This window comes from Neophocaena asiaeorientalis, unplaced genomic scaffold (assembly GCF_003031525.2).
Source record: "Neophocaena asiaeorientalis asiaeorientalis breed wild unplaced genomic scaffold, Neophocaena_asiaeorientalis_V1.1 scaffold7, whole genome shotgun sequence".
NCBI lineage: Eukaryota > Metazoa > Chordata > Mammalia > Artiodactyla > Phocoenidae > Neophocaena > Neophocaena asiaeorientalis.
The window spans coordinates 10,605,291-10,620,695 of NW_020185337.1; the positions used below are offsets into that span (position 1 = coordinate 10,605,291).

Genomic DNA, 15,405 nt, shown 5'->3' on the forward strand with positions numbered 1-15,405 from the left:
CGTACCAACATATAGAGGAGCTATTGATTCCTCCATACCAAAAACATGTTTTTAATAATTTGATGTTATAACAAAGTGAAACTCATGTTTATGAAAGACTTAGCCCAGTCTAGAATTTCTACCTTTGGTGTGTTACAGGATAAAATGTTCTCTGGGGAGAGAGACTGTATCCTTGCTGTATACTCCTTGATTATGTTGGTTTTGTTGATATGCTCTCTTGAGTTTTAGGCCTGGGAAGAGGCTTTGGCTTGCTGAAATATTCTGCAATGGGTATTTTCATTTTATTTCTTCTTATAAACAGTGGAAGCTTGTGCTCAGCCTCTGAAATAGAAAAAGTCTCAATAAGACCATAATTGAGACATTGAATATAGTAGCTTCTGCCATGTTTTAGTAGCAAATCACACACACACAAAATCTATATGAAGTTTAGGTGAATCAAATACACCCAAAATTCATAAAATAATTTATTCTCATCTTTCTTAGCACCTGCTCATCTTTAGTGAGTTATTTGTTCTATAACATGCAAGATATGTTCTTTCAATCTTAAAATCAAACATTATTTTGGTAGGAACGATTTAGAGCTGGTGATGAGTAAAGGTGAGGGATAAGGATGGGACCAGTGAGAGAAAGGTGAAGGACATATGGTCCTGACAGACAAAAAAGAAAGTAGACAAGCCGGTTAAAACAACTGTACTCAAAAGACCTTCCCAAGGCCTACACTGTTTACACCTAAACAGAAATAAGGATTTGGGGAAACGCTGAATACCGACACAAGAGACAAAGAGGTATGATTTGAGGATTTGTATACAAGTATCTAGACAGGGTAAAATATATTTGAGGCCTACAGATAAGACATAAAATTATGTAATAGAAACCATCACTGTCATGATTTTGTGATCATAGGGTGAAGAGTTTGTTAAAAGTCAGATACAATAGACCATCCTTGGAGTGTCAGAGTAAGGAGGTATTTTCTAATTTCTAAACTATACTTATTATTGCCTATTAGCAAATAGCATTTCTTTCGGGTTTGATTAATCCCAACAGAAACTGCTGGAGTCTAGAGTGACCTCCAGAAACTCTAATTGATTGCTATGTCATTCCTGGTATAAGGGGGACTTGCAGAAATAGGAAGACAGACTTTTGTTTGAGGCTTGTGGACAGGCTTCATAGTTGTTGCCCTATAGCCATTGCTGCTATGTTTGTTTTAAAGCTAGGAGCTGCCAAACCCACAGGGATATTTTGATTGGACTATTCTGGACCAAACTAGGACTTTCCACAATTCTTGATTTTGCTTGGTCCAAATTGAAGGCTGGGGCTGGACTGCTGATGGGGACATAAAACTGCTACTCTCTGTTGTATTTCAGCTGTGTTGTGGGCATATGGTTGTGGCTAATTGTCAAAATTTCATTGTTTTCTCTGGCTGGCTTTGTTTCAAGCGAAAATCATTTAGCCCAATGACAGTTAAGCTGTGAAGAACCAAAACTCTGACTATCACTGTCCTTTTTGTTAGGTCAATGCAGGTTATCTCCTGTCACTGGATTGGCATGACCAAACTTAAGAGTTCCTGCTGTCCTTCTGTCTTGCTTCTCAAAGAGTGCGATGAGGCACTTTGCCTTTCAATACAAAGTCAAATATAGGTCAAATTTATCTCATTGAGAAATTCAGCAGATGCTGTCCCTTAAGAGTAGCTGTAAATTGCTATTGTATTATACTGCCTTTAAAACCACAGATCCTTAACATCTTTGTCTCTAACTAGCTAGTTAGATACTTACTGGTTTCCTTATACCAACTCAGTAATTATCGCAAACTGTACTTAACCTTTCAGTACTTCCTTATTTCCTTCAGATCCTTGACTTGACACTCTAAATCAATTGGAGAAAGAGAAAATGAAATTCACAGATACAAACAAGTATTTCCCATAGACTACATTATCATCAACAAGCTATGTATGTTTCTTAAATAAGCTACCCCAATTCTTCATTTTTCAATGCAGACAGCATTAAATGTACTTTCCAATGAAAAATTCTTCTAACTTTGAGTAAACATCTGAACAGTACATGATATTACTCAGTAAGGTAGAGAAACTGACTCTATCTCCCAGTTTCCAATTTTATGGAAACTTCAAGGTGGTGACCGATTAAAATGTAAAATTCTTCCTCTGTCTTAATAATGCTTTTTAAAGTGACATGTGTTTTGAATATTTATTTTCCCTGAATTTAAGATTTGCCCAACTTTTAATTTTAAAGCAACAAGATATTCTCTCGCAGCTTAAATAACATCTTACCACATTCTTTCACCATGCTGTTACACATAAACATGTATTTTCTTCTGTCATTGAAATTACAAAGCTTAAGACAAATTTCTACTGAAATAATTCCAAATTCCCTTAATAGTTGTTTTTCCCTCTGGCAGCCCCCAGGCATACGTCAGAGAAAATTAAGTGGAGCAATTTATTTTAATCTTGCATTGTTCTAGACAAAAAAAAAAGTGATTTAACAAAATACACAATAACAATGCAATTTTGGTTTTCTTTATTGCTTCTATTTTTAGATAAACTAAAAACCACTGCATTTTCTTAGATTTCTGGGTGGCTACTCTTGCTTTACCCTGAATGGAAAGAGAACTTTTCTCAAAAAGATGGGTTGTTAGGTAAGGAAGACATGGTCTCTGCCAAATGCTCTGAACAACAGGATTTAGAATGATTTCTCGTATTACGTTTATGAAAATGAAAGAAAACAAACACTCATTGTTGTCATTTACTGAATAAGGAGGATACTTAAAACTTCAGCGATTTTAGTGTTTTGAAAGATAACCAAAAGGGAATTCAGGGCTTCCCTGGTGGCACAGTGGTTGAGAGTCCGCCCGCCAATGCAGGGGACGCGGGTTTGTGCCCCGGTCCGGGAGGATCCCACGTGCCATGGAGCGGCTGGGCCCATGAGCCATGGCCGCTGAGCCTGCGCGTCCGGAGGCAACGGGAGAGGCCACAGCTGTGAGAGGCCCGCGTACCGCAAAACAAACAAGCAAACAAAACACAAAAGGGAATTCAAAGTCTTTATGAACCACATGCCCCATAGGTGGCCATTAGGCCTAATTACCTGCTCTGTTGATGTCCTTCCCTAGAACTGGTTAGCACTTCTGATTTTGCTGGTGAATCTGAGGGTGATTTAACTTTGGGTGGCCTGCCAGTCTCTGCTGCTAGTTCCGCTGAGGCGTTTCTTCTGAGGGGAGTTAACAAGTTTATCTCAGCCAGTTCAGCATGAATCAAAGCAGAGAGGCACTCCTTTTCTGATTTAAAAAAAGAGAGGGGCATGAAGGTTGTAATTATCATGTTGGCTAGAAACACAGGATTAGTTCTTTTACTCAGCACTCCAGTGTGAAAGGTAATCTGTTTTCTGGGTAGGCACCTACGTGTGAGTTAAATTTTCTGTGGAAAAGGTGATTCACATCAACCTAATTTCTGTTGACCTGTGATATTGTATAGCTCTCAGAGTACTCACTGGGGTACTTGTCCCTGAGTGGCAGTGGAATACATTTTAAATATTGAGTGTAAAACCCAGACTTACAGGCCACTGCCAAATAAAAACAAATAAGGATACCTATAAAAAGTATTAGTACCATGCGATCTCATTAAAATAAAGACTAATTGTTAAATAATAAATAGTTTTAAGCATCTCTACAAAGATATAGACCAAAGTAGTACTAAAGTGATGTCCGTGATAATTTTATTATTTTTCCTCTTATATTATTTTTTTCTGGTTGATTTGTTTTTCACCCCCAAATAAGCACTCAATACTTGTGTAAATTTTAAAAATTTATATTCTTAAAAAGGAAAAAAAAAGAATAACTAAAAACTCCTTATCCCCAAATACTTCTCAATTGCCTGCCAAGTAATCTTCCTGAGGTAAGGTACTATCTCCAAAGTACTCCCCGTTTAAAAACATTAGTCTGTTCCTAACACATTGGTATTTCCTAACATTGATTACTGCAGTGATTTTCAAAGAGTGGTCCCCAGACCAGGCTTATCAGTGTCACCTGGGAACTTGTTAGAAATGTCAATTCTCAGACTCCACTCACCTCAGTTTTGCCTCAGTCAGTCTGATGACCAGCTAGGTCTGAGGTTAGCTGCTCTATGCTATTTATGGTTATCTCACTTGGGACTGGCATGTGCTTTCATGGAACAGGTCAGAAGAGCCTAAAGGAGGCTGGGAGTTGACTGACTTGATGGTTTTGGTGAGGAATTGGCAGAGCTGTTAGAATCTGGAATTTGGAAGGCTGTGCTATTGCCATCCACATAAAAGGAGGGAAACAGGCTGTATTCAGGGGTCACAGGAGGCCAGAAGATATGCTCAGGGAGAGCCTGGGTGTGCGGACTCAGGAGGAGAAGCACAAACCAGCTCTGGACACAAGTGTTTCACATCACCCGAAGAAGTTCAGCTTGGGGCATACCAAATTGTGGGTCATTGTATGGCCAGCTTGTGTGCAGTTGGATATACAGGACTCTGATACTGACACATTAGGGAAATAATATTGCAACCTTGTCTTTGCAAATCCAAGGTAGAAAACTTCAGACACTGGCACATTCCTAGTTTCTGACCATAAACTGAGCTCAGTGTTCACAAATGCTTAATCTCACCTTTTGAACTTGCATGGAGCAGCCACTGTAGAACTTCTGCCAGAGAATCAGTACGTAGAATGTTACAGATCTTTTCCAGAACCTGACAGAGAACGTTAGAGTTACATAGTGAGCAAGGTTTGTAAGGTTTCCTTTACTTACTCCACAATCTCATCTTCCCAAATGTCACTCTGTACACAATGCTCAAGTCGATTGGGATTTTAGCTTGGGAGCCAGATTTCAAACAGGAAAAAAACATCTTCAGTACAAGTACATTTGACCCTGCAAGGCAGGGTTAGGGGCGCCGACCCTCCAAGCAGTCGAAAATCCAGCTATAACTTAGAGCCAGCCCTCCATACAGGTGGTTCCTCCATATTCACAGTTCCACATCCACAGATTCAACCAACCACAGATCATGTAGTACTATCATATTTACTATTGAAAATAATCCATGTATAAGTGGACCCACACAGTTCAAACTTGTGTTGTTCAAGGGTCAACGGTGATAGTTTAGGTTAGGCGATGCAGTTTTGTTTTGTTTGTTCGGTACTAACGTCTTCTGGAGGAGCAATTCACTTTTCTTCTCTTTCGGAATTGATACTTTCCCACTGCAGCATGGGGTTCTTTCCGTCACAGAACTGCCCCATCTGTACTTCTCCTCTCTATAGCGAGTGAATCTAGCTGAATTCATCATTGTTCCTCAGTCCCCTGAACACAGTGATTGGCCCAATCGGATAGGAATACAATTACCTCTAGTCTATCAGAATCCTCCGTTGACTTTTTAATCTGGAGTTAAGGGCTGAGTGTGGATGACAGAGGAGATATATGAAATAATTCTAATAAAAATGGACTATAATAAGGCATTAAAGTCCAAAGTATTAAGCACATGTAGATGTTTCTAGTTTTACCCTAAATTGTGTCTGTTCTTGGAATTTAGACATATCTGAAATCCAAACCTGTCTCCTGAACTTCAGTCCTATTTATCCATCTGCCTACCAGACTTATCCACTTAGACATACTGTAGGTACTTTGAACCCCAAATATCTAAAGCTAAACCCAGCTTTCTCTTCATAAAACCTGCTCCAAACTTGCTGTTTCTCCTGGTTCCCCTATCTCAGTGGACACACCAGCATACATTGAACATATGTCCAAGCAAGACCCTGGGATTCATACTGGACAGCTCCCTTATCCTTTTCTACAACATACTACCAACAAGTTCAGGAAATTCTTTCTTCTAAATATTTCTCAAATATCTCTATTTCTCTTTATCCCCACAGCCTTGACCCAGCCTAAACTATCATCAATTCTGCAACTGCAACATCCTTTTTCCTAGGCTTTCTGGCTGAAATCTTTTCTTAAAATACTATTAATTTAACAAATATTTGTGTCTGTCATTGATCTAGGTGCTGGAGATATAGAATTTAAAGTAAAGGGCAGAAAAATCCACTGTCCTTTATTGAGCTTTGTTCTATTATTAAGATTCCTGTCCTCAATAATGCCTTATCCTAGAAGAGAGAACAAGTTAAATTTGCTCCTAATTTCACAATAAATCAGTGGCCATGGCAAAAATAGAAAAATAGCCCTGTGGTATTATATTATTCTCTAGGCCACTCTGCCTCTCATGATTTTGTCATCAATATGGTGATTGCACATCACTCCCAGCTTCTTCTCATTCACAGGTCACTCATTTACAACTTTGAAAGAATATAATTATCATTTTAGTGAGAGAAGATAGAATAAGTCCTCCTAGGAAACTTTTTCTTCATTGAGTTTTATTCTGGAAGCCAGTTAATATATTGGTGGGTAAGTTTGATCTGTTGAAATTTGATTTTAGGATTTGAGTGTAGGTCTAGAGTAGCCCCTACTGTGGGTTAGTATACCCTATTCTATTTCTAAAGTGTGACCTTTCTGGGGTCTCAGCTGCATTCCTGGTGTGTTCAGCAAGGTCTCTCTACTCTAGCAGATCAGAACTCCATCATCTTTAAGCAAAATGCTCCCTCCCATTAGCTCTCTTCTGCCAGGTCTCAGACTCTCATCCTATGCACATACAGCTTTTATTGGGCTAAAGATTCAGGGAACCTGATACAGATTTCTAGAGCTCATTCTGTCCACAGATCCTTCTTCTTCAGTATCTTAATTTGCGAATTCCAGCCACTTCAGCATCCCCAAACACTGAACTCTGTTTTCTCTACCTAGTGAAGCTCTTACTCTCTGTTTGGGCTCCACTTCTCTGTGCCATGATTAGGAATGTGACCCAGGAAGAAATCTGGGTTGAATGTGGAAATTATCCCAATTGTTTCACTTCCCTTAATGGTCATAAATCTGTGCTGTCTGGTGTCCAGTGCCTGGAAACAGTTTTTTGTTTGTTTGTTTCCCAGATATATTGTTGTTTACAGTTGGAGGCTAATGAACCTAACCTATCATTTTGGAGGCAGAGTACCTTGCTGGAAATTTTCTTCCCCCTCCCAAATTAATTCTGCATGTTATATCTAGAATGATTTTTCTAAAGTACAACTCTGACAATGTAATTCTTGTACTTACAAAGTAATTCAGCCCTTGGGATGAAATCTGGCCACCTCAATATAGCTTATAAAATACTTTATTATCTGGTTTCTGCTTAAGCCTCCAGCCCTGTCTTTTATAAACTTCTCCCAGCACTCTCTGCACCACCCATATCGTTGCTTTTAGTTCCTTGAATAGATAGTGCTCTCACATCTTAGCATTTAGATACGAAGTTCTCTTCACTGGGAATGAGCTCTTCCATGCTTTTCTTCATTTTCTAATTATATCTTAAACATTCTTTGGATTCCTTTCTCCTTGAAGACTCTCTTAGCTCCAAATCTACTCCTACATGTCCTGACAACATCTGTACAATTCCTCTTTTTTTTTTTTTGCAGTACGCGGGCCTCTCACTGTTGTGGCCTCTCCCGTTGTGGAGCACAGGCTCCGGACGCACAGGCTCAGCGGCCATGGCTCACGGGCCCAGCCGCTCCGCGGCATGTGGGATCTTCCCAGACCGGGGCACAAACCCGTGTCCCCTGCATCGGCAGGCGGACTCTCAACCACTGTGCCACCAGGGGAGCCCCCAGCTTTCTTTTGATTCCCATTTGCATGGAATACTTTTTCCATCCCCTCACTTTCAGTCTGTATGTGTCCCTAGGTCTGAAGTGGGTCTCTTGTAGACAACATATATGCAGGTCTTTATTTTGTATCCATTCAGCCAGTCTATGTCTTTTGGTGGGAGCATTTAATCTGTTTACATTTAAGGTAATTATTGATATGTATGTTCCTATTACCATTTTCTTAATTGTTTTGGGTTTGTTTTTGTAGGTTTTTTCCTTCTCTTGTGCTTCTTGCCTATAGAAGTTCCTTTAGCAGTTGTTGTAAAGCTGGTTTGGTGGTGCTGAATTCTCTAAGTGTCCAATGGTGTGTTTTGGGGTGTCTGTGGACAGGATTTTAGGCAGCCTCTCTTCTAATGGGTGGGATGTGTTCCTGTCTTGCTAGTTGTTTGGCATAGGGTCTCCAGCACTGTAGCTTGCTAGTTGTTGAGTGGAGCTGCGTCTTAGTGTTGAGATGGAAATCTCTGGGATAGCTTTCACCAACTGATATTATGTGGAGTGGGGAGGTCTCTGGTGGTCCACTGTCCTGAAGTTGGCTCTCCCACTTCAGAGGCACAGGCCTGATACCCGGCCAGAGCACCAAGACCCTCAGTCACACGGAAGGAAGGAAGGAAGGAAGGGCTCCCTGAGGTGGGGGAGAGTGGCACTGAGATTCAGAGGGTCTAGCTCCTTGGCTTCAAGTCCCTTCTCCGCCACTTTCTCACCCACGTGACAAGGAGCAGGTCACTTCTCCCCCTGGGCTTCAGACTACTCCTGGGCACAAAGAGGACAAGGGAGTAAGGAAGGAAGGAAGGAAGAAAATTAAAAGAAATAAAGTTATTAAAATAAAAAATATTAAAAATAGAAAACGATTAAAAATTATAAAAAGAAAAAAAAGTAGAAAGAAAGAAAGAAGAGAGTAACCAGACCAAAAAACAAATCCACCAACGAAAACATGTGCTAAAAACTATACTAAAAAAACAAACAAAAAATATGGCCAAACAGAACCCTAGGACCAATGGTAAAAGCAAAGCTATACAGACAATATCTCACACAGAAGCATACACATACACACTCACAAAAAGAGAAAAAGGGAAATAAAAGTATATATATATATACCTGTATATTAAAAAAAAGGGAACAGAGTAACCAAATCAATAAACAAATCTACCAATGATAATAAACTCTAAATACTAAACTAAGATAAACTTAAAAGCAGAAACCAGTCAGTAGCATACAGTAAACCCTAAGTCTACAGTTGCTCCCAAAGTCCACTGCATCAATTTGGGATGATTCCTTGTGTATTCAGGTATTCCACAGCTGCAGGGTACATCAAGTTGATTGTGGAGCTTTAATCCGCTGCTTCTGAGGCTGCTGGGAGAGATTTCCCTTTCTGTTCTTTGTTCTCACAGCTCCCAGGGGCTCAGCTTTGGATTTGGCCCCGGCTCTGCGTGTAGGTCTCCTGAGGGCGTCTGTTCTCCGCTCAGACAGGACGGGGTTAAAGGAGCCGCTGATTCCGGGGCTCTGGCTCACTCAGGCCGGGGAGAGGGAGGGGCACGGCGTGCGTAGCGGGCCTGCAGCGGCAGAGGCCGGCGTGACGTTCCCCGTGCGTTCTCCCGGGGAAGTTGTCCCTGGATCCCGGGACCCTGGCAGTGACGGGCTGCACAGGCTCCCCAGAAGAGGGGTGTGGATAGTAACCTGTGCTCGCACACAGGCTTCTTGGTGGTGGCAGCAGCAGCCTTAGCGTCTTAGGCCCGTCTCTGGGGTCCGCGCTTTTAGCCGCGGCTTGCGCCCGTCTCTGGAGCTCCTTTAAGCGGCGCTCTGAATCCCCTCTCCTCGCACACCAGGAAACAGAGGCAAGAAAAAGTCTCTTGCCTCTTCGGCAGCTCCAGACTTTTCCCGGACTCCCTCCCGGCTAGCCGTGGCGCACTAACCCCCTGCAGGCTGTGTTCACGCCGCCAACCCCAGTCCTCTCCCGGTGCTCCGACCGAAGCCCGAGCCTCAGCTCCCAGCCCCGCCCGCCCCGGCGGGTGAGCAGACAAGCCTCTAGGCCTGGTGAGTGCTGGTCGGCCCTGATCCTCTGTGCGGGAATCTCTCCGGTTTGCCCTCTGCACTCCTGTTGCTGCGCTCTCCCCCGCGTCTCCGAAGCTTCCCCCCTCCGCCACCTGCAGTCTCCGCCCGCGAAGGGGCTTCCTAGTGTGTGGAAAGCTTTCCTCCTTCACAGCTCCCTCCCACTGGTGCAGGTCCCGTCCCTATCCTTTTGTCTCTGTTTATTCTTTTTCCTTTTGCCCTACCCAGGTACGTGGGGAGCTTCTTACCTTTTGGGAAGTCTGAGGTCTTCTGCCAGCGTTCAGTAGGTGTTCTGTAGGAATTGTTCCACATGTAGATGTATTTCTGATGTATTTGTGGAGAGGAAGGTGATCTCCGCGTCTTACCCCTCCGCCATCTTGAAAGTCTCCCTCTCGAGTGCTTCTTAATTGTTTTCCTGGCTCTGAGAAGAGATGTTTCATTCATCAGAAGAAGTGCTATGCATTTGATGTTTAAGGGTTCATTAAAAAGGTTGAACGAGCATTCTCTGTCGTTTGCATATCCACATTATATATTTCACAGATATTGAGAGGTTAGGGTGATAGTTTATTTCTGACTTTTTGTTTAATGAAGGAAAAATTACTGTAGTGTGTGAATAGAGAAAAGGGGGGAAATAAGCGTTGGTGTGCCCTTTTAAAAAAAGTTAGAGAATACCTAAACTTGTCGAAGAAATATATCAGGGTGGTTGGGTGGGTTTTTTGTTTGTTTGAGGGCAAGAGGGGATTCAAGACTGTTTTCAAACTGATGTTGCTACTCCAACTCTACCAATTCCCTCAAAGAGATTTTTATTCCAGTCACAAGGTTAAAGTTCCATGTTCACCACTAGGTGGCGGCAACATGCCATCCACAGACTTGGCTGTGTCCAGGTCAGCTAGAGCATGAAGAGCCAGAATGGAGGCAGCAACTGCTGTGGTCAGTTTCCTAAACTAATAAACCCTTTAGAAGGTAAAACTCAATGAAGACTTACGTATAGCCCTTTCAAAAAGATACTCTTGATAAATTGGAACATCTGCTTCCACCAGTAGATTGCTTTCACTAGTGGATTTGACATTCTACCTCTTGGATAAACAGAATGAACAATTAAAATAATTTCTACAAAACTGTCTTACAGAAATGTGAGCTACCATTGACTCAAGTTATTATTTCAGGCTGACTACATTTAGAAACACGATTCTCAATCCTGGGTGTACCAATGAATTACTTGGGGATTTTTTTTCCCAGGAGGCTTTCCATATATATGGGTAGAATCCACCCTCTGTGATAGCACAATAAATATTTACTGAATGCATGAGTGAATAAAAGAATACATAGGACAGGTAGGGAGTTGATGAGAACAAAGGGCACTGCCAGACTCTTTTGGCTGGACCATGCACTGGCCTGGAGAAAGCACAGCAAAGCTCCCAGCAGTGACAGCCATGGTGCTTCCAGAAAAGTTGCAGTTTGGGTAGTTGCAATAACCCTGAAGGACCTGGACAGTAACAGACCTTGTCAAAAGTCAGTAGATTGAGAGTTTCCCCCAGAGAATACTGAGCTTATTAATATCTGGCACTAGGACTCTGTATCCAAGTTGGGAAAAACAGCTCATACGTCTAATCTATGGCTGGTAATCCTAGGGCAAATGTTAGCATCCTAGCCCTAAGATTTTCTAAGTATTCGCTTTCTTTGAAGGCTGATCAGATTGGTCCCTGGCTGGCTGTGGAGCAGAGGAGGGCCACAGGGTGTAGCACAGGGTGACCTCTGCCCAGGATAGTATCTTGCCCCTTGGGGTAAGGCTCAGAGCCCAGGCTGGATATCAGAAGCACCTGAGTAGGTCTGTAAAAATTCTGGATCCCTGAAATAGTACCTGCAATTCGTTTTAAAAAGCCTTTCCTGGTAGGGTGTTGCAGAGTCACGGGAGGAAAACAAAATCGCTGTGGAGCCAGGCCTCCAGCAAGATCTGCTCTGTAGCCAGAGGATGCAGACTGTTCCTACAGCACTCAGCTGCCCTGTCCCCTGTTCACACTGGGTTCACACAAGGCCTGATTTCAGTACCTCCACCTTGGCCTGAAATGTTACAGTACTGAAGGCAGACTTGACAAAGCTCAGCTGCTCGTTTATGATCAGCTGGGCATCCTTTTTTTATTCTTAACAGCTGACATTAATTTAACAATTACATGTATTCTAACTATCCTATGAGATAGAAACTATTATCCTTATTTCACAGATGAAAGAATTGAGTCTTACAGAGAAGTCTTGGATAGAGCTTAGAAATGGCAGAATTGTGACCAGAACCCAGTTGTTTGAAACCAAAGCTTCTGTTCAGCCAAACCTCCTCCAGAACACATTTCTGTTAGCTATGATGGAAAGCCTCGTGGAAGAACCTGATTGACAACTATACACATATATATGTAATATAAACAAAATCTTATGAAGCTTGGAAGCAATACTAGTGGAAGTGTGATAACTATTGTATAATTTCTAGATCTAGCAGGAAATAGATGCTACCTCCAAGCTGAATTATTGAGAAGAGTTTAATAGATGGTAATATAATAGAAGAGTTTAATAGATGGTAATCCTGTGGACAGGATTTTTAAAAAGCAACAAACAAGAAGTGGTCTAGTACCCTGGAGTGAGTAAGGGGGGCTCGGGGTGTTGGGAGGTGGGAGAGGGAGCATTTACTGGAACCAGGAGAGAGACAGAGCTGCACAGAGAGGGCCCCTGACAGCGGCTGTGGCCTTTGCTACAGGGACCCACAGAGAAGCACCTGGGAAATAAATCCTCAACCCGACTCTTTACCTCTTCTTCTACCTACGATCCGCCCTTGGCCAAAACCCAGCCAGAAGGCAAGAGAGTCCATCAATGTATCCAGTTAGCCTTCCCTGAGGACAGAGCAGGGTAGAGAGGGAACCTTGGGGAGCAAACAGGTGATACCCAGAAGATTGGTATGAACTTAAAATATGTCTGTAGACATCTGGGTTGAAAAATGAAAAGTATTACACTCCAAAATAATGATTAGCAATCAAAAATAAAATTATCCTGGCAAGTACCTATTACAATGTGCATTTTAATTACATTATCTTCTTCTAACTTTAAAACACCCCTTCAAAGACATGCCTTATTTACTGGGGCTCTGAAAAATGTGGTAACTTGGTCAAAGTATATGGCTAGTACCTGGCCAAGCTCAGTCTCTAACTCCAAAACCTATGATTTTTTTTTCACTCTAAAACACTGAAAATGAACCAAACTGAGTATGTATAAGCCAATCATTTTATCTAGAAAGACCTAAAAAGATGGGAAGAAAAAAATATAGTAAATATTTTTTAGATGAATCATTAAGTTTTTATAATGGATCATTTAAATATAAAAAAATTATGTTGCTTGGTCTTATCTCATTTTTCTCTTTAAAAGGAACTATTCCAACCCCATGGTGCACTTGAAAAAGTTAATAATTTGTTTATTCTGATGAATAATTTTAGATCCACCCAGTTTGTTTTGTTGACCTTCACATCTCTACTGGGGTAGATGGAGAGAGGGAAGAAGCAGAATCTGCATTTACAGAGTGGCTGTGCTTTAGCATGACCTCAGGTTGGGCTTTTTGAACCGGGATTCAAAAAAAAAAAAGAAAAAAAAATAGGGAAGGGAAGAGCCCCTGGGCATTGCTGAAGACTGTCACTTCAGATGCCAAGGAGGCCATCTCCTCTCCTTCTTTCATGTTGGCAGAAATGTGGCCATAGCTCTGATTTTCAAGCATATTCTGATATAAAATATTCTGTTTCTCTCTTTCCACAAAGCACTGAAATGTTTCAGAAAATTCCTACATGAGTGTCCAAATTAAGCTTCCAAGATGAGGTCCGAAGTATTAAAGGGAGTGACATCGCCAGCATCAAAAGCAAACCCTTTATTAGACTGTGTTGATTTTTAATTAGGAAAATAAAATGCACTATATTTGGGGCATAATTAAACCGTTTATTTTTAAGTTAGAAGTTTTTTGTTTTGAAATAATCCAGGGCAAGTGCAGACTTGTTCTCAGTTTAGTCCTCCCCCACAGGATTATAGCTCAGACTTCATTTAGCCACTAGCTTTTGCATGTTATGCAACCCTGGGTCTTGTCGTCAGTGAGAATTGCCATGCGGCTCCATCGTGTCACATACTGTCATTCCTTGGACCAGAAAAGAAAATCAGGGCCACAGTTCTGCATGTACCAGGGCAGAATTTCCCTTTGCAGTATGGTACACATACACCTGTGTGTAAAACCAGACTACTGTACTACCTGTGGGACCAAGGGCAGGTTATCTGAAATCTTCGATAGCCAGTTTTGTTAATGCCTTCCTCAAAGCGTCATTGTAAGTTTTCAATTTAAAAAGTCCACGTAAATTGATCATATGTTAGTATCTGGCAGGTAGTAGGGTTACTTAACTATTAACTTTTGCCCCTATTTCCAGGGCTATCTCCCTAATATGCCCTAAAATAGCAAGCCATCTGGCATCTATTCTAATGGATTGTGGACCCATTCTGATTAATTGGTGCCCATGCCTTTCAGGTTTGATAACTATTCTGAATATTACATCTGTCCATTATGTTCCTCGTGCAGAATCTATTCAAAGTTATAGTGGCAAGCATTATAAATTAATATATTATAAAATTATAAATTGGTATCTAGTTTATCAATTCTTCATGGGTGTGATTCACGTGAATCAGCCTTCAGAGTCTAATCAAACTTAGGCATACTAATAAAATCAAGTTCTTGAACTTGCAAAGCTGAGAAGTTTCTAGACCAAAGATAACCTCGTCACACCACAGCATCCCATGGAGACAGGATTCAACATTCCCCTGGATCTACTCTCTAACCATCTTAACTGATAATGTAAAACACAAGGAGAGGGCTTCCCTGGTGGCGCAGTGGTTGAGAGTCCACCTGCCGATGCAGGGGACACAGGTTCGTGCCCCGGTCCGGGAGGATCCCACATGCCGCGGAGCGGCTGGGCCCGTGAGCCACGGCCGCTGAGCTTGCGCGTCCGGAGCCTGTGCTCCGCAACGGGAGAGGCCACAACGGTGAGAAACCCGTGTACCACAAAACAAACAAAAGAACAAAAAAAACACAAGGTGAGGCTGGGCGGAGCAGCAGGCACGGAAATAGCTGATTCACTCTGAGTGCTACATTCTCATTGTGCCAGGAAGAGAGTTCCCTCTGAATATGGAGTGGACTTTTGCAACGGAGAAGTGGTCTGCGTCTACCTCTGGTGCTAACATTCTGGAATCTTACTCCATGTTTTACCCAGACAAGTCCTGAGGGGAACTCTGGAAGCAAAGCGAGAACAAATCAATGAACCTGACTTACGGCCATGCAGCGCATCCAGAGCCATCTGTGCCTCCTTTCAAGGCCATGATCCTGGCTTCTGGTCCTTAGGCAGCATGCTTCCCATTGTTGTGATGGTTTGTGGCTTGTCTTCTGCAAGAAACAATCCCTAGACCCAGGGCAGTAATGAAGAACTGCCGGGCCTTGGTGCCTTGAAATTATTTTCAACTCGTCCTTAGCCAGATACATGGCAAAACCAATTTCCCTAACTATTCTGTTTTTTCTTAAGGGGAGCTCAAGAGGGGCACAAAACAACTTGGATTTATACTTTT

The 15,405-nt window shown here is 42.0% G+C and overlaps 1 protein-coding gene across 1 annotated transcript; it reads right to left on the bottom strand.

Annotated features, from left to right (window-relative positions):
- Positions 1-15,140, bottom strand: CUNH4orf17 (chromosome unknown C4orf17 homolog). The gene is given in 6 exon segments (XM_024736023.1): positions 1-321; positions 1,819-1,862; positions 3,096-3,285; positions 4,634-4,715; positions 7,295-7,320; positions 15,116-15,140. Coding segments are annotated over 6 exon segments (570 nt in total). The 3' UTR covers positions 1-118.
- Between the last annotated feature and the right edge of the window lie 265 nt (positions 15,141-15,405).